Source organism: Eretmochelys imbricata, chromosome 1, assembly GCF_965152235.1.
Source record: "Eretmochelys imbricata isolate rEreImb1 chromosome 1, rEreImb1.hap1, whole genome shotgun sequence".
Lineage (NCBI taxonomy): Eukaryota > Metazoa > Chordata > Testudines > Cheloniidae > Eretmochelys > Eretmochelys imbricata.
In genome coordinates, this window is record NC_135572.1 from 165,858,890 (window position 1) to 165,878,487 (window position 19,598).

The 19,598-nt window shown below is 43.4% G+C and overlaps 1 protein-coding gene and 1 non-coding gene across 2 annotated transcripts in view; both read right to left on the bottom strand.

Moving 5' to 3' along the window:
• Positions 1–19,598, bottom strand: part of LOC144259081 (trifunctional purine biosynthetic protein adenosine-3-like) — a 45,332-nt gene that overhangs the window by 23,824 nt on the left and 1,910 nt on the right. The window contains exons 2-9 of the mRNA XM_077807259.1: positions 18,387–18,482; positions 16,039–16,213; positions 13,889–14,000; positions 13,103–13,171; positions 12,027–12,152; positions 8,023–8,110; positions 6,470–6,555; positions 5,461–5,629 (exon numbers count right to left, since the gene is read on the bottom strand). Coding sequence (XP_077663385.1) covers positions 5,461–5,629; positions 6,470–6,555; positions 8,023–8,110; positions 12,027–12,152; positions 13,103–13,171; positions 13,889–14,000; positions 16,039–16,213; positions 18,387–18,482 — 921 coding nt within the window. The remainder of the gene's footprint in view (positions 1–5,460; positions 5,630–6,469; positions 6,556–8,022; positions 8,111–12,026; positions 12,153–13,102; positions 13,172–13,888; positions 14,001–16,038; positions 16,214–18,386; positions 18,483–19,598) is intronic.
• Positions 3,770–3,842, bottom strand: TRNAT-UGU (transfer RNA threonine (anticodon UGU)). Its single transcript has one exon. It is a non-coding gene; the product is annotated as a tRNA-Thr (tRNA).

Below are 19,598 nucleotides of genomic sequence, written 5' to 3' on the forward strand. Positions count from 1 at the left end.
ACCCTTCTTGTTACTCTTGACATCTCTCGCTAGCTGCAGCTCCAGGTGCGATTTGGCCCTCCTGATTTCATTCCTACATGCCCGAGCAATATTTTTATACTCTTCCCTGGTCATATGTCCAACCTTCCACTTCTTGTAAGCTTCTTTTTTATGTTTAAGATCCGCTAGGATTTCACCGTTAAGCCAAGCTGGTCGCCTGCCATATTTACTATTCTTTCGACTCATTGGGATGGTTTGTCCCTGTAACCTCAACAGGGATTCCTTGAAATACAGCCAGCTCTCCTGGACTCCTTTCCCCTTCAAGTTAGTCCCCCAGGGGATCCTGGCCATCCGTTCCCTGAGGGAGTCGAAGTCTGCTTTCCTGAAGTCCAGGGTCCGTATCCTGCTGCTTACCTTTCTTCCCTGCGTCAGGATCCTGAACTCAACCAACTCATGGTCACTGCCTCCCAGATTCCCATCCACTTTTGCTTCCCCCACTAATTCTACCCGGTTTGTGAGCAGCAGGTCAAGAAAAGCGCCCCCCCCTAGTTGGCTCCTCTAGCACTTGCACCAGGAAATTGTCCCCTACGCTTTCCAAAAACTTCCTGGATTGTCTATGCACCGCAGTATTGCTTTCCCAGCAGATATCAGGAAAATTAAAGTCACCCATGAGAATCAGGGCATGCGATCTAGTAGCTTCCGTGAGCTGCCGGAAGAAAGCCTCATCTACCTCATCCCCCTGGTCCGGTGGTCTATAGCAGACTCCCACCACTACATCACTCTTGTTGCACACACTTCTAAACTTAATCCAGAGACACTCAGGTTTTTCTACAGTTTCGTACCGGAGCTCTGAGCAGTCATACTGCTCCCTTACATACAGTGCTACTCCCCCACCTTTTCTGCCCTGCCTGTCCTTCCTGAACAGTTTATAACCATCCATGACAGTACTCCAGTCATGTGAGTTATCCCACCAAGTCTCTGTGATTCCAATCACATCATAGTTCCTTGACATCACCAGGACCTCCAGTTCTCCCTGCTTGTTTCCAAGGCTTTGTGCATTCGTATATAAGCACTTGAGATAACCTGTTGATCGCCCCTCATTCCCAGTATGAGGCAGGAGCCCTCCCCTCACAGACATTTCTGCCTGTGCTTCCTCCCGGTATCCCTCTTTCCCACTTACCTCAGGGCTTTGGTCTCCTTCCCCCGGTGAACCTAGTTTAAAGCCCTCCTCACTAGGTTAGCCAGCCTGCTGGCAAAGATGCTCTTCCCTCTCTTCGTCAGATGGAGCCCGTCTCTGCCCAGCACTCCTTCTTCATGGAACACCATCCCATGGTCAAAGAATCCAAAGCCTTCTCTCCAACACCACCTGCGTAGCCATTCGTTGACTTCCACGATTCGACGGTCCCTACCCAGGCCTTTTCCTTCCACGGGGAGGATGGACGAGAACACCACTTGCGCCTCAAACTCCTTTATCCTTCTTCTCCACACACTTCCTCACCAATGTGTGTATCCGGAAAAGATTACTTCCAGGGTGAGAGAGTAGCTCACTTCACATGCCCATTCTATCCTAAACCTTCCTGCTGAGTCTGCCCTCAAGAGCAGCAGTTCATAGAATAAGAGAGATGTATTAGGACATTTAAAACTCACCCACCTGCCATGGCAAGATGTTTTCAACACCATGTTTTTGAAGAACTTGTCCAGTCTAATTTTAAACGATGCTAGAGACAAGGCTTCCCTTGAGATACTATTCCACATGCCAGAAGAACTCGTTATTTGGAATATTTTCTTGATATTCATCCTGTATTTTAATTTTCATCCTATTACATCTAGTTATACTGTTTAGACCACCTTGAACCATTCCTCGCCCTCCACAGAATCTGCACCCTTCAAATACTTGTAGATGGTTGTCTCCTCACCCCTAGTCATTGTTTAAGCAAGTTAAAAACCTTTAGTTCTTTCAATACATACTAGAAAATAAGGGGGTTTTTTTGGGTGGGGGGAGAAGATTTGGGGGGTTTACTGTTGAGGTTATTTTTGAGGGAGAAATTTGCTACTATCATCATTAGGCAGAAAAATCCAACATAGCAACTCTCTGTGACGAAGCGGGACTGTTCTTAAGGTTCTTCCTCTGAATAGTGTGGGGGTGCCTCAGTTTCCCCTATGCAGTTCTTAAGTATCTAGGTGGTGGGGTAAAGGTGTATGATCGTTGCAGAGCCCTAGAGGGCAGGTGTGTGCAGGGGTCTGGACACAGAGAATGGCCGACACCCTGTTTCCTGGCAACTGATAGCCAGGGCCCTTCCCCCGTGCAAGGTGAGAGCTAAAGGGTTGGAGAACAAAGGAATCAGGTGACCTCCTGGTCCGGGAAAGGGACAAAGCCCAGAGGAGGGGGGGCTGGAGAGAGGTTCAGTTTGCAGCTGGCTGGGAACTAGGAGTGAAGTGCAGACGTGGTTGTCTGGCTCACTGCCCCCCAAAATGGACCCGGCTGAGGGGTCCTGTTCTCTGCACCTATAAGCTCTGTTTTAGACCATGTTCCTGTCGTCTAATAAACCTTCTGTTTTACTGGCTGGCTGAGAGTCATGTCTGACTGCGAAGTTGGGGTGCAGGACCCTCTGGCTTTCCCAAGAGCCTGCCTGGGCGGACTCGCTGTGGGAAGTGCACGGAGGGGCAGAGGATGCTGAATGCTCTGAGGTCAGACCCAGGAAGGTGTGAGCTGTGTGTCCTGAAGACAGTCTGCTCACAGAAAGGAGACTTCCCCAGAGTCCTGACTGGCTTCATAGGGAGCAGTTCCAGAGCATCACCCGGGGACTCCGTGACACTCCCAATTTCACAATAGGCAAGGAAGTGTTTTTACCAGCAAAAGAAACCCTTTCCACTTGCTGCAATTATAATGTGTCACATTGCTATGCAGGCTGCACTGCAGTGAAGGTCAGAGCTTAACGACAGCTGGCTGTGCTTCATGACTCTGATTTCAAATTAACTCCTGTGCCTAACGTTTTAAGAGAACAGTTTATTCTGGCATATGTTTTTCACATTCTACATACAGTGTAAGCAACAGAAAAACACATAGGGCAATCATATTCTAGTTGTGATATGCAAAGATTCTCATTTCCTTCTGTCCTGAAGAGTTTAGATGTTGCAGGGGGTTAAATGTATGCACACTAAGCAATGGCTTATGAATAAAGTGTCAAACTTAACCAGGGATTTCTTTGCATGTACTGTTTTTTGTTATTACTCATGTGTAGATTTAGGGTTATTGTAACTGAAATATACACTTCTTCAGAGCACCACGGGGATAAGCAAAATAAAGACACTGGCTGCACGGGAAGAGGATGAGGAGGGGGAATGCAACAGCAGCACTCTTTGACTCAGACACAATTTCTTCAGGAACATATGGTGCAGTGGGAGCTTTGTAACATGGACTCCTCTCTGCACTGCTCAGGCTTGCTAGCTGGTGCAGAGGAAGGACTTGCAGACCAGATATGGTGTAGGGCAGTGGCTCTCAACCTTTCCAGACTATTGTACCCCTTTCATAGGATCATAGAATATCAGGGTTGGAAGGGACCTCAGGAGGTCATCTAGTCCAATCCCCTGCTCAAAGCAGGACCAATCCCCAATTTTTGCTGCAGATCCCTAAATGGCCCCCTCAAGGACTGAACTCACAACCCTGGGTTTAGCAGGCCAATGCTCAAACCACTGAGCTATCCCTCCCCCTTCCCCCCCCCCATAATAAATATCTAAGGAAAGCACCTCACTGCTGAGGGACAACAGACACTGCTAGAAGCTACTGTACATGCCCCAGTGAGCTTTGAACTCACAACCCCTGGTTTACAAGACCAGTGTTCTAACCCCTGAACTATGGAGCCAGGAGTCTGATTTGTCTTGCACACCCCCAAGTTTCACCTCACTTAAAAACTACTTGCTTACAAAGACCAAACAAAAATACAAAAGTATCACAGCCCACTGTTACTGAAAAACTGCTTACTTTCTCCTTTTTACCATATAATTATAAAATACATCAATTGGAATATAAATATTGTACTTACATTTCAGTGGATCGTATAATAGAGCAGTATAAACAAGTCATTGTCTGTATGAAATTTTAGTTTGTACCGACTTCACTAGTGCTTTTTATGTATCCTGTTGTAAAACTAGGCAAATATCTAGATGAATTGATGTACCCCATGGAAGATCTCTGAGTACCCCCAGGGGTTCATATACCCCTGGTTGAGAACCACTGGTGTAGGGGAAATGCACTCTGCTCCTGTTATAAAGGTTAATAATTTTCAGTATTACACAGGCCAAGGTGGCGATGTTCCAATTTTAGCATGGCATTGTCTGGCTGAGACAACTGGCTCACCTTACCTACAAGCCAGCAAAGCTGAGCTAGTACAAGAGCACATGTGCAAAGGTGACACTCCATTTTGTGCTCCCCACAAAGTCTCTGGAGAAATTCTGAATTGGTCAGCCAGAATTCCACCAGGAACTCCTAGAGCTCTAGACCAGTGGTTTTCAAACTTTTTTCTGGCAACCCAGTTGAAGAAAATTGTTGATGCCCGTGACCCAACGGAGCTGGGGATGAGGGGTTTGGGAGGGACTCAGGGCTGGGGCAGAGGGTTGGGGTGCAGGGGTGAGGGCTGCGGGGTAGGGCCAGGAATGAGGGGTTCAGGGTGTGGGAGGGGGCTCTGAGCTGGGGCAGGGGTCTGGGCGGGGGGTGCAGGCTCTGGGGTGGGGCTTGGGCAGGGAATTGGGGCGCAGGGTTGGGGTGCAGGTTTACCTCCGGTGGCTCCCAGTCAGTGGTGCAGCAGAGGTGCAGAGGCAGGCTTCCCGCCTGTCCTGGCACCGCAGATGGTGCTGTGCCCTGGAAGCAGCCAGCAGCAGGTCCAGCTCCTAGGCAGAAGCACACAAGCGGCTCTCGCCCGCAGGCACTGTCCCCACCAGCTCCCATTGGCCGGGAACTGGCCATTGGGAGTGAAGATCCGGTGCTCAGGGCGGGGGCAGCGCATCCCCTCCCCACCTAGGAGCCAGACCTGCTGCTGGCTGCTTCCAGGGCGCAGCGTGGGGTCAGAACAGGTAGGGACCAGCCTGCCTTAGCCAGGCAGCACAGCCAACAGGACTTTTAATGGCCTGGTCAGCAGTGCTGACCAGAGCCGCTGTGACCCAGTGCCTTACATTCCGCGACCAAGTACTGGGTCGCGACCCACAGTTTGAAAACCACTGCACTAGAACCCTCTTCTCATCCCAACCCCAAGCCACAGTCTGGTCCTTAGAGAGAGCGCTGTTTGAAACTGCTAGCCCCTGTGGTACTTTGGACAGGTGTGTAAACCTACATTTCTGTGACGATGACTATCCCCCATGCACGGGTGCAAGGAGTCCCTTCTCCCCATGTGCCTCCTCAGGACCAGTAACAATATGGCTCTCTGCTAAATGAAACTCACTGGGCCCCTTGCAGTAGTCCTGGTCTGGAATTTAAGAAGAAGTTACCTGTTACCTCCAGGCCTTTGGCATAGTCTCCTGGGTACCCTTCACTTGCCATAACCACAGACACAGCAGTACGGTTTTCTGACCAAGCTGGCATGCAGCTGCAGAGTTTGCCATCAATTGTTGCTTGAATCACTTCATAAAAGTCATTTTTAAGCAGTGGAAGAATTACCTGCAAAAGTATGCTAAACAATTTAGTTAAATGTTTTTTGTTAACTGTTAAATATCAAAAACTTATTAAGCTTTTCTTCAAAAACTAAAACTCACATGAAGCTCACCTTAGTGAGCAAAAAATGTGTTGGAGAACAGGAAATATTTTGCTACATTTGCAGATTTGGAAATAAAATCAGTGAACATTAATTTACAGCAATTATTCCCAGACACTAGAGCTGAGAAAAAATTGATTTTTCTGTTTGGTGGCTGGACAAAAAAAGTCTGAAAACAAAAAAATTGGTTAGTTTTAAAACAAAAATTGTATCAAAACATTTTGTTTTGACATTTGTTTCAAAACTACATTGTCTAAACAGCTCATTTTGACATTTCCAAGAATTTTATTTTCAGGGTTTTTTCAGCTGAAACTGTTCACTGAATTCAACCTGAATTCAGATAGTTTCAGTATACCAAACACACATTTTTGGCAAATTTACTATCACTAAGAAAATTTCATCCATTGTTAGCAACAGGCAGAAAGCAACCATCACCTGTAGAGACCAAGTATGAAACTACTTAGCACAAATTTGTCTGGGCTCCTTTACTACTCAGAAAACCACAATTTGAGCAATAACCTCAAATTGCAAACTAAGCCAATGAACATTTCACAGAAGATAAATGCTAACAAGCAAATTTCTAATAGTTACTGTTACATTCTCAAAGATGCTCTTTTGTAAATTTCCATATTTGTGGTAGATATGACATACATCCTGTTAAATTATGTAAATTACATTAGTAGCAAGTTATTAGATTCTGGTATGGAACATGGAGCATATTTAGCTTTCCAGCATCTCTCACTCACCTGGCACTGCGGGTCACCAAAGTGGCAGTTAAAGTTTAAAATTTTCACATCATCTTTAGTACGCATTAATCCTGTTTGCAGCACACCTGAACAGAAAGCAGAACTATACAAGCTAGCTCAAAGCAGTTTTTTCACTTTCTTTAAAAGCAGTAAACTGAAATGTGGGATAAACTTATGTAAACTGTAGGGAATCTTCACCATGGGTTCTGCAAAATGTTTGTATTCTATGGCAATCCCTTTAAAATCCCATAAAAATCCAGCAAACTGCATAGCAGTGCCATAAGAAATGTATTCCGTGATAGATTACTGAAGATACTAGAGAGGGACAGAGCGAGTTCAGAAACATTTGAGTGTTGTTAGAGTCTAAACACACAGGGGCAGATTCTGCCCTCTGACAAAGCCCATTAATTGCAGCCACCCTGAAGGTGTAAAGGGGCCTTGAAAAATGCACAAACACCTCCCAAAGAATACCTCCTGTACAGGGGAGACTTTTGTTTATTTGTAAAAACAATGAGGAGTACTTGTGGCACCCTAGAGACTAACAAATTTATTTGGGCATAAGCTTTGGTGGGCTAAGACCCACTTCATCAGCTGCATGGAGTGGAAAATACAGTAGGAAGATATATATACATAGCACATGAAAAGAAGGGAGTTGCCTTACCAATTCTAACGAGACAATTCAATTAAAGTGGGCTATTATCAACAGGAGGAAAAATCACTTTTGTAGTGGTAATCAGGGTGGCCCATTTCAAACAGCTGACAGGAAGGTGTGAGTAACAGTAGGGGGAAAATTAGCATGGGGAAATTAGTTTTTAGTTCTTGTAGTGACCCACCCACTCCCAGTCTTTATTCAGGTCTAATTTGATGGTGTCCAGTTTGCAAATTAATTGCAGTTCTCCAGTTTCTCGTTAGAGTCTGTTTTTGAAGTTTTTTTGTTGAAGAATTGCAGTATCTTCCTACTGTATGTTCCACTCCATGCATCCGATGAAGTGGGTCTTAGCCCACAAAAGCTTATGCCCAAATAAATTTGTTAGTCTCTAAGGCGCCACAAGTATCCTTGTTGTTTTTGCTGATACAGACTAACGCAGCTACCGCTCTGAAATTTGTTTATTTGTGTGGCACTGTATAGCTAGGCTCAGCAGAACTCAATTTTAGTTTTATATAGTTTCAACAAAAAAGATTAAAAAAAGCTTAAAAATAAACTGTAATCTATTTACATTTTCAAAGATATGAAAAATTATGAGTGGGATCAGACAATTATTTAATGACAGAAGATGCTGAGATTTAAAAAGTAAAAGCTTTATAACTGTTAAAACACAAGTTGTCAACCTCATGTCAATATATACAAAGTGAATGTCCTTAAATCAAACTCTAATGGGTTCTCAAGCAGCATTTTACTTACTTTGCCTATCTGAAACTTTCAGTGCTGGAGAGATTTAAAGTAGGATGGGAAACTAGTGCATTCTTCTTTGATGGAGATAATTTGGAGTTCAAAAGTAGTTCAACAGAATTACTTGGCATGTGCTTACTCTATCATTCAGGTGAGCACTTACCTACATATGTTGTTCCCTGTTGTCTCATACCATCAACAACGTGTTGCAGGATAGAGTCTTTAATTTTCTCTAGAAGAGCTTCAGGAATCTGAGGAGCAATTCCAAATTGAGAGCAAAAAGAAAAGGAGTACTTGTGGCACCTTAGAGACTAACCAATTTATTTGAGCATGAGCTTTCGTGAGCTACAGCTCACTTCATGAGATGCATACCTTGGAAACTGCAGCAGACTTTATATATACACAGAGAATATGAAACAATACCTCCTCCCACCCCACTGTCCTGCTGGTAATAGCTTATCTAAAGTAATCGTCAGGTTAGGCCATTTCCAGCACAAATCCAGGTTTTCTCACCCTCCACCCCCCCCACACAAATTCACTCTCCTGCTGGTGATAGCCCATCCAAAGTGACAACTCTTTACACAATGTGCATGATAATGAAGTTAGGCCATTTCCTGCACAAATCCAGGTTCTCTCACTCCCTCACCCCCCTCCAAAAACCCACCCCCATACACACACAGACTCACTCTCCTGCTGGTAATAGCTCGTCCAAACTGACCACTCTCCAAGTTTAAATCCAAGTTAAACCAGAACATCTGGGGGGGGGGGGGGGAGGAAAAAACAAGAGGAAATAGGCTACCTTGCATAATGACTTAGCCACTCCCAGTCTCTATTTAAGCCTAAATTAATAGTATCCAATTTGCAAATGAATTCCAATTCAGCAGTTTCTCGCTGGAGTCTGGATTTGAAGTTTTTTTGTTTTAAGATAGCGACCTTCATGTCTGTGATTGCGTGACCAGAGAGATTGAAGTGTTCTCCGACTGGTTTATGAATGTTATGATTCTTGACATCTGATTTGTGTCCATTTATTCTTTTACGTAGAGACTGTCCAGTTTGACCAATGTACATGGCAGAGGGGCATTGCTGGCACATGATGGCATAAATCACATTGGTGGATGTGCAGGTGAACGAGCCTCTGATAGTGTGGCTGATGTTATTAGGCCCTGTGATGGTGTCCCCTGAATAGATATGTGGGCACAATTGGCAACGGGCTTTGTTGCAAGGATAAGAATTGAGAGCGTAAGCCTTTTATGGTATGTTTCCTCTTATTATTAATTCATCTGAGTCTCTTAAAAAGCACTGAACATAACCCATTTATTTTATACCAGTTACGTTGTCATGTTTCCAGAAGAAGTGCCTGAATTTAAATTACAGTGAAAATGTAAGATAGCACCAAGATGTTATTTATTAAAAAGCTCTTTCTCTGGTTAAAGCTCTTTCTCTTTGGTCTATCACACGACATTTCTTTTCAACACTGTCTTTTTCTCCTGAAAACCATAACATTCTCTTGCTATATGCCTATTTTCACGCAACATACTTTGTTATTTCTGCAGGACCTTAAGAAGTCATTGAGTCAAGCGCCTTGCATTGAGGCTGGATCAAGTATACTTAGACTATCCCTGACAGGTGTTTGTCTAACCGAGAGTTTCTCAAACTTCATTGTACCATGTGACCCCCTTCTGACAACAAAAATTACTATATGACCCCAGGAGGGGGAACTGAAGCCTGAGCCCACCCAAGCCCCGCTGCCCCAGGCAGGGGGCCCCAAAGCCAAAGCCTGAGCCCCACCACCCCTGGCAGGGTGCAGGGGCAAAGCTGAAGCCTAAAGGCTTCAGCCCCAGGGGGCCTGTAACCTGGGCCCTGCCACTCAGGGCTTGGGCTTCAGACCCAGGCGGTGGGGCCCCGGCTTTGACTTGAGCCCCAGGCCCCAGCAAGTCTAAACCAGCCCTGGTGACCCCATTAAAACAGGGTCACGGCCCACAGTTTGAGAACCTCTGGTCTAACCTATACTTAAAAACGTCCAATGATGGAGATTCCACAACCTCCCTCAGTAACCTATTCCAGTACTTAACTATCCTTATAATAGAAAGTTTTTTCCTAATATCTACCTTAAGTCTCCCTTGCTACAGATAAAGCTCATTGCTTCTTGTCCTGCCTTTAGCGGACATGGAAAACAACTGATCACAGTCTTCTTTATAACAGCCCTTAACATATTTGAAGACTTATCAAGTCTCCCCTCAGTCTTCTTTTCTCAAGACTAAATATGCCAAGTTTTTTTAAACTTTCCTTATAGGTCAGGTTTTGTAAACCTTTTATTATTGTTGTTGCTCTCCTCCGGACTCTCTCCAATTTGTCCACATCTTTCCTGAAATGTAGCCCCAGAAGCACAACTGCCAGCTTCCTCCTTTTCCTGGGGGTGCTCAGCCCCCACTCATCCCCAGGCCCCGCCCCCCACTCCATCCCTTCCCCCCAAGCTCCACCCCCACCCCACCTCCACCCCTCCTCTTCCTGCCCCCTCTCCTGAGCATGCCCCATCCCCGCTTCTCCTCCTGCCCTCCAGTGCCTCCTGCACACGGCAGAACAGCTGATCACGGCAGGCAGGAAGCACTGAGAGGGAGGGGGAAGAGTTGATCGGCAGGGCTACCGGCGGGCGGGAGGCGCTGTAGGGGAAGGGGGGAGGTTGGCTGCCAGTGAGCGCTAAGCATATTCAGCGCCTATGCCCAGAACTGTACAGAGAACTCCAGCTCAGGCCTCAGGAGTGCTAAGCAGAGCAGGACAATTACGTCCCTTGTCTTACCTACAACACTCCGGTTAATATACCCAAGAATGTTATTAGTAGATCACAAATTGAATATGAAGCAACAATAACCTCCAGATACTTTTCAGTAGTACTACCATCTAACTAGCAGTTATTCCCCATTTTGCAGTTATGCATTTGATTTTTTCTTCCTAAGTGTAAGTACTTCGCACTTGTCTTTACCGAATTTCACTTTGTGGATTTCAGACCAATTCTCTAGTTTGTCAAGGTCATTTTGAATTCTAATCCTGGCCTCCAAAGTGCTTACGAAACCCCACCCAGCTTGGGGTCATCCACAAATTTTATAAACACAGTGCTGGATCTAGAACAGACTCTTGCAGCACCCTACTAGATATGTCCTCCCAGTTTGACAGCAAACCAATGATAACAACTCTCTGAGTACGGTCTTTCAACCCTTGTGCACCCACCTTATAATAATTTCATCTAGCCTACATTTCCCTAGTAGTTAAGAGAATGTCACTTGGAACTATGTCAAAAGTCTTAATAAAATCAGGATACAGTATATCACATCTACTTCTTCTCCTCCTTCCCCCGCATCCACTCGGCTAATAACCCTGTCAAAGAAGGAGATTCAGTTTATTTGGCACAATCTATTCTTTACAAATCCTTGTTGGTTATTACTTATCACAGTACTATCTTCTAGGTGCTTAAAAATGCATTTAATAATTTCTTTCCGTATCTACCCAGGTATCAAAGTTCGGCTGACTGATCTATAATTCTCCACGTCCTCTTTTTTCCCCTTTTCAAAAGATGTTTGCCCTTCTGTAATCTTCTGGGATCTCACCCATCCTTCACAGGTTCCTGAAGATCAATGTTAATGCTTCAGCTAGCTCCTTAAATATCCTCGGTCATCAGGCCCTGTTGATTTGAATACATCTAACTTATCTAAATATTCTTTAACCTGTTCTTGCTTGTGTTCCTTCCCCAGGTTAATGTTACTGTGTTAAGCAGCTGGTCACAAACATTCTTTGTTACCAAAAACAAACAAACAAAAAAACAATTCTGAAATCATTAACTAAGGTCATGTTTAATATACAGAAAGCCTCCAGACATGTCAGGAATTACACAGGTCCACTTTTTAAAGTGTATGCTCATTTCCAAAGTTACTAACAGCGTGGGAGGCACACCATTCCTAAAATTAACAGAAAAGCCATAAGAGAGACCATTTCCCAGTCCAAGAATGAATAATAGGACTGGGGCTCCATATCCTTATGCAAACAAAGCACTGACTTCACAGGGAGTTTTGCCTACATAATGGCAACAGAATTGGGCCCTTATTAACAAATTCATCAATGCTTAATTACATTTCATAAGTAAATTTGGAAAATAAAATCAAAAGATCACTAAACCTGTGGTGCCGGGCAATAAGCTCCCATCCCGGCAGTGTTTGGGCCCTCGTCTCCATCTATTAACCGTTTGTGAGCCTGGACTAGTGGCATGGGGGCAACAGTGACACCATCAGTGAAGCACAAGCACTGTAAAGAAAAACAAACACCACAGAATGTACTCAAATGGTTATGTTCTGTATTAACTGAAATCAGCTCAGAAGGCCATAGATTTAGCCCTGTCATTAGTATTTAAGGTTCAAAACTAGAAAACAATGGGCCAAATTCATCCTGTTGTAACTCCACTGACTACAAGGAGTAGCCTGTCTTAATTATTTATTTAGGTATTAACAAAGATTTCTGGAGACAATGGTTTTGATTGGTGAGGGCTGCATATAAGAATTCCTTCTACTAAATTATCAGGGCTGGGTACATTAAGGTCCTGATCTAACAAGCCCACTGAAATGTATGCTTTCTTTAGGCATGTGAGTAGTCCCACTGACTTCAGTGGAACCATTCAAGTGCTTAAAATGAAGCACGTTTGTAAGTATTTGCAGGATCAGGGTTTAAAAAGAGAGCAAAATATTATCTTTGGTAATGGAGTAAAATCTTGTGTAGAGAATTCATCTTATAACTGTGACATAACATCCAGACCTGTGTCACATAGGTAAGCTTACATTTTATCCTGAAGAGAAGTAACATATAGTTTATAGCAAGGAAGGCACCACAGCTGTATTTACAGATAAAAAAAGTGAACTAAGCATTGGGACAACAATTTAGGATGTAATGTAAAAATTACAGCAAAGTAAATATATTAAAAATCAGCAAACACTTTTTTTCTCCTCTAGAGAATCAATTCACCCCCCTGCCCCCAGATCACAGTTACTGCATATTTATAGTTAATGTAGAATAGAGTTGTACTGAGAATGTATATTGACTAACTTGACATCAGATTGCATCTCTTACATATTTATGTAGTAGCCATATAAAACACAAACTAGTTAAAATGAAGAATTCATGCTTTTAGGCAAAAAGTGTAACAACAATACAAGTGCATAAAAGGATTTGTGACCAAACTATTGAGCCAAAACTGAACATACAGATAGCTCTTCCCCTTCAAGAAGTTCTTCAATGACAACCGTCTCTCCAGCCTCTCCAAACACTCTATCCTGCATTAAAAATATTCTTTAGTTATTAGCTGTGACATCCATCAGTTAGATTATGTCTTCTCTTTAAAAAAGAAAAGCATCGCAAAGAGAAGGAAACATATACTTACAATATATGAAAAGAGCCAGTTTATGTTAATCCTGGGATTGTGGGCAGAGACAACCAAAGAAATGAAAAGACCACCCCCCCCTCAGATCAGAGAGGGGCCACAGAACCCAGAACGTAACTGATTACATATGGGACAAAAAAACAGGGATGAAGATCACAGATACAAAATGAGGGATCTAGGGGGGAAACCAAGGGGAGAACACTGGTCAACACACATTGCCATGAGAAAGGGTCAAAGGAATCCACCCAGAGGAACTCTGCCCAGTTATGTGCCTGGGCAAGGCATCAGGAAAATGGCCCAGTGTCACAAGAAACAGCTAGTTTTGGTGACTGAAGCCTTCCTTTTACCCAGAGAACAGGTATAGCATAGGCAGCAGCAGAGTAAGCTTCCCAGTACACCTGCCCTGAGCTGGAGGGACCTCCCTAGGTTAAGAAAATAATTAAATTTCAAGGTCCACTCAGCTCTCAGGCCAACAAAGTGGTGGGTTTTGTGGTGAAAAGCACTTGTCTGTTAGGTCTAGAGAACGGAGTGAGATCCCCAAATTAACTTCTTCCAGGTCACTGGGCAGCGAGAATCGGACCTCACAGTATTTAAATAAAGGGTAGCTTACCTGCAAAATCTCTTGCACAGCTCTGCAGGCTTCCTCTTTGCTGGCTGCAATAATTACTTCTTTTCTAGCAGCTTGGCCACTAGCCTTTACAACCAGCGCAGGAAAGTCTGTGCTATAAGTGATGGCAGGGCACATTAGAGTCAGGATCGGACATCTTCAATGCATCCTCTAAAAGGTAAATTTCTAACCTGAACACTTAGAAAATTTCCCCTTTTTCTGAGGAATAATACATTAAAATGTACCTGCTTGTACCAATCTTACATGTCATATTTTCAGATGGACTTAATGTGGTTTTGTGGCCTAAGCACAGGACTGGCAACCAAGAACTCCTGATGTCTAGTGCAGGCTCTGACATTTGCTCACTGTGCAGGTCACAGTCATAATTAATGCCGAGTTTTGCACTTAAAGCAGGGATTCAGCTACTTTGTTACATGAGGAATACCGTGTATTTTACTCAACTTTATAGCATTTATTCTTTGAGCATAAAATGATTTATCCAATTCCGAGAGATAGCTTAACCACATTTTATCCATCTTTCCTCCTCCCTCAGATATTGGATAGTAAAACTAAATGGAATATTTGAACAGATTGTTCATAACACCAACATACAAACAGACACACATTCTGATATAGTACGTTTTCTTTTTCATATTTTAATCCACTCCAACAAAGTCCAATTGTTGACTTCAACGGGAGCAGGACCAAGCACACAAAGCTCATATTATGCAATGCATGGCATGCCAATCTGGGATGGTTTTTCTTCTTTGTGTTGAAGGTTCTTTTATTGTTTACATATCAAAGTTCCTTTGCATAACTGTAATAGAAAATAGCGTAGTAGAACTTGTTTGGGTAAAATTAGTAAGAAGAGAGGTTGTTTTTTTTTTAAAATGCATGTTCTCATTGATACTACCACATGTTATACATGACATAAGAGAAAACACAATTTGTGGGGCTGCATGGCTGTAGAATAGAACAGTTGTACAGCAGTAGCTTTCTTCTGTGGTCAATTGAACTATGGTAATGGAGCGTCACTACCTAAGGCCAGATTGTGAACCCCTTCTTCACAATTGTGAGCCACTCCCCCAAAGAATCCTATTGACTTCAGTGGGACTACTTAGAATCACTGCTCACCAACATGAGTAAGGAATATGCAATCTAGCCTTAAACGAGTAAGAAATCGAGCTTCAGCTGTGAGTATGTGAATCCTTTCATAGTGCTCCAGGAATAACACGGAAACCTGTGATGGCACACAGGAGAGCCTGATCCATATATAAAATATCTGAAGAAAACTTTAGTTAAATATAACATTATTTTTCTTAGATCAGTTTTTTCCTTTATCATGGATGGCCAACTGTTATCCTTATGTAGTTTAACAGAGAAAAACCTCTCTGATCTCTGAGCTGAAACTTGAAAAACTGCCACTGTGGCCCTTAGTACCATTAAAGTTGCCCAATGGCCATCCTTGTCTTTGATTATTAAAGTACATTAATGACAGCTAGTAGCTAATAAAGCATCAACAAGTAAAAGAAAGTATGAGGTAAAACCATGGGCGGTGCGTGGACCCCCCACTTTGGGGAGGCTAGCCCCCTGGCCCATCCCCTTCCAAACGAGGTCCTGCTCCCCCATGTCAGGAGCCCTGCGCCCCCCCATCCATGGCCAGAGAAGCCCCGGGCTGGCGGAACACCAATCCGCTCCCCCTGCCAATGGAGGAGCCCCAGGCTGGCCCTACGTGTGCTGGCCGACCAACCTGAGCTGGAGAATTGGGAAGGCAGTGCGCCTTGCCTCCCGAGACCTCCAGACGCCCAGCAGACAAACGATGAGCTTTTTATATGCGCTCTGCAGGTTCGGGGCGGCTGAGGAGGTGGTATTTGCTACTCAGCTTCCCAGGTTCATCAGTAATCTCTCTGGAATCCAGGGTGATTATTGATGAACCCAGGAAACTGAATAGCAGATACCGCTGCCTCAGCTGCCCTGGAACCTGCAATAGCGCATAATAAGAAGCAAAAACCTGCAACCTACTGTCCCTCAGCAGCGGCTCTGCCAGGGGAGGTTTAGTCTTCCCTGGCCTATTGTATTTGTTGCCCACGGGTAAGACCAAATATACAAGATACTTGAAAAAGTGAATAAGCTTCAAGTGATGGATGGTTTACCTGGTAATAAAGCTACAAGCTTCTTGAGGATTGGCAAATGCTTTCCATCTTGCTGTTGGGATCCTATGACAATCCAGAAAGGCTTTGGCAAAGCTTGTATTAGTCTCTAGCTGAGCTGCCTTGGCTGAGGGACCAAAACATCTAACTCCAGCTGACATCAAGTCATCCACAATTCCTAGTAATTGAGAAGTGCCAGAAGATAAATGCACTCAAATATTCAAATGTCTACTGAAGATGGCCTTTTTATTCTAGAAAACTATGGTTTTCAAACTGTGGTCTGCAGACCCCTGGGGGTCTGCAGACTATGTCTAAGATTTCCAAAGGGGTCCATACCTCCATTCAAAATGTTTTAGAAGTCCACAAATGAAAAAAAAAAAAAAAAAAAGGTTGAAAACCACAGCTATAATAATAAAAAGGAGGGTGAGGTAACATCTTTTATTGGACCAACTTCTGGAGAGCGAGAGTCAAGCTTTCGAGCTTATACAGAGCTCTTCTTCAGGTCTGGGAAAGATATTCAAGAGTGTGATAGTAAAAACAAGGTAGCACAGATTGTTTAGCATAAGTAGTTAACACATATTCTAAGAGACCATTCAAGGTGAAGTGGCTTGTTAACAACTCTCCAGTCATAGGACCAAAAAGGGGGCAGGTTAGTGGGTTATACATTGTTGGGAATAAGCCATAAATCCAGTTCCTTTATTAAGACCATATTTTTAGTGTCTAGCAATGTTATGAATTTAAGCTCCCAGGCTCGTCTTTTGAAGGTGTTGTACAGGTTTCCTTTGACGATGAGAACTGAGAGATCAGATATGGAGTGATCATTTTGTTAAAAGTGGTCGCCCACAGGTGAGAGGGTCTTTTTGTCTTTTATCCTTTTACTGTGTGAATTCAAGACATAGTGACTGTCTGGTTTCACCCACACAGTTGGTATTGGGGCATTTAGTGCGTTGGATAAGGTACATCACGTATTGTGAGAGGCATGTGTAGGACCCATGGATCTTGAAAGGAGTGTTGTACTGGGAGCTGATCATCGTAGCAGTGGAGATATGTCTGCAGGTTTTGATTCTGTTGTTATGCCAGGGCCTGGTGCTGCTTTGAATTGGAGTGTCCTGATCTGTGGGGAGCTTACTTCTGATAATGAGCTTGGAAAGGTTGGAGGGTCGTTTGAAGACCAGAAGAGGGGGTTCAGGAAAGATTTCTTTCAGGATGTGATCCCCATCAAGTATAAGATGTAATTGTTTAATGATACTTCCTGTGTGTGCCAATGTGGGATGGTAGGTGACAACTAGGGGTGTGTGTTGGAGGGTTCTTCTGTACGGAAACAGGTTCTCTCAGGGTATTTGGGTGGCCAATTCCATAATGCAATCTATTTCTCTAGTGGAGCGTCCTTGTTTGGTGGAGTTATTCTGTAACATCTTTACATTATTGATGGGTTTGTGTGTATTACCATTTTATTTTTATTCTCATCCCTCATTTGAAAATATTCAGAGCACGGTTAGCATGGAAGTCTACATTTCATTTGGTGCCCCCTACCTAGTTCTTGTGTTATGAGGAGTACATAAACATTTCCTTATTTACTTTCTCCACGCCAGTCATGATTTTATAGACTTATCATATCCCCCCTTAGCAGTCTCTTTTCAAAATAGAAAAGTCCATAATAATTTTTGTTGCTCTTTTCTGTACTTTCTCCAATTCCAATATATCCTTTTTGAGATGGAGCAACTAGATCTGCATGCAGAATTCAAGATGTGGTTTTATATAGAGGCAAAAAAAGAACTAGATGGTGTCCCTACTTCTCTGTTTGCCAGAAGCTGGGAATGAGAGACAGGAGATGGAGCACTTGATGATTACCTGTTCTGTTCATTCCCTCTGAAGCACATGACATTGACCACTGTCGGAAGACAGGATACTGGGCTAGATGGACCATTGGTCTGACCCAGTAGGGCCATTCTTATGTTCTTAAATACCTCTCAAAGCACCATCCAAGCAGCCTGCTATGTCCTTTGCTATAGTGAACAATTTAATGTTCAAAATGTTATTTTACAAATGGATTAAGCTACCTGTTTAATCATTTGATTTCAAGAGATCTTTAATCCTATTTTACAAAGCCTTATAGTGCAGTAACTGGATGGTCTCACATTTCCCACATGATGTCTAACATGTACACAGCTACGAAGCAAAAATTAGACATAAAATAATCTTACATTTATAGAGGAAAAACCTAGAATATTCTTACACTTCAGTTAAATTAAGGTAGAATACAGTTTAGAACTTCAATATGATTATTTTTCTTTTAAGATAAATTTAAGGCACTTGGCTTTTTCTAACAAGAGAATTTATTCTAACCTTACCGGCTCCCAAGAGTGTCTCTGGTCCAACTACCACAAGTCCAATGTTATGGTCTTTGCAGAACTGGGCAAGGATAGTATGATTGCTGACTAACACTGCTGACAAGGATAAAGATATATAATTAAGTTATAATTATAATTCAACCCCAAACAGTGACAATACAGTGTTGGAATAGGATATTATAGGCAAAAGAAGAGCTGAACAACTTAGAGGGTGCTAAGCCCTTACAGACGTTATCAAAACTGAAAAAGAACTAAAAACGGAGTCCAGAATAGATAACTGAAGGTTATGCACAATATATGATAAATATACATTCACTAAATATTAATCACGCTATGTTTATTCTGGGTAGCCCAAGTAAACATTTTAAAAACATCTTTATACAAATGGACTAACACATTTTAAAAATAAAAAGGCGTTCTAGCACCACAGAGGCCTCTGGTGGGCAGAAGGTGGAACTGCAGCACTTCTTAGGCAAAATGTATTTTATGCAGGAAAATACAAAATTCTATACCCGGTGCTGTAGAATTCCCCCAGGAGTAAGAGTTCATCACAGCACTGTGTTCACAGAGCCAGGTTAGGACAGAGTGGGGCACACAGGGCTGCGGGGAGGGAGGGGAGGGAAGAGTCACAGACTGGGGTTCAGAATGGCTACTCGGGGGGACTGGAGCATGGGCTCAGGAGCTAGTGGGTGACAGCGCTGAGCCTGGGGACGGTGGCTGCAGAGACCCATGGAGATGAGAGGTGCGGGGACGGGGCAGACGTGCCTGACTGAATGGCAGAGGCTTGGGGTCAGCAAGGATCTGCATGGGGGAGGCTTCCCAAACCCTAACAATCCCCTCTCAAAGAAAAACCTCCCTCCCACTCCCAACACTGCTATGCTCCGTCCCTCTCCCTCAGCTCCTCCATTACCCCTGACTCCACCAAGCCTTTGCACTGCTTCCGACAGGTGCAGGAAACACAATTCTGTATTGTAATTTAAATGAATTACACAAAGTTCTGTATTAATATGCCTCGTAAAGAATAGATTTATCAAAATAAAAAATTACCAGAATCTTTTCTTGGGGGGAGGGTCTGTATTGTTAGACATACTTGCTGACAGATATTTTGAAATAAATTACCAAAATAATTGTAACTGGTATGCTTATATCGTGTTATTTTGATAAATAAAATTCGCAGAATTTTCAAATATCTGACACAGAATTTTTAATTTT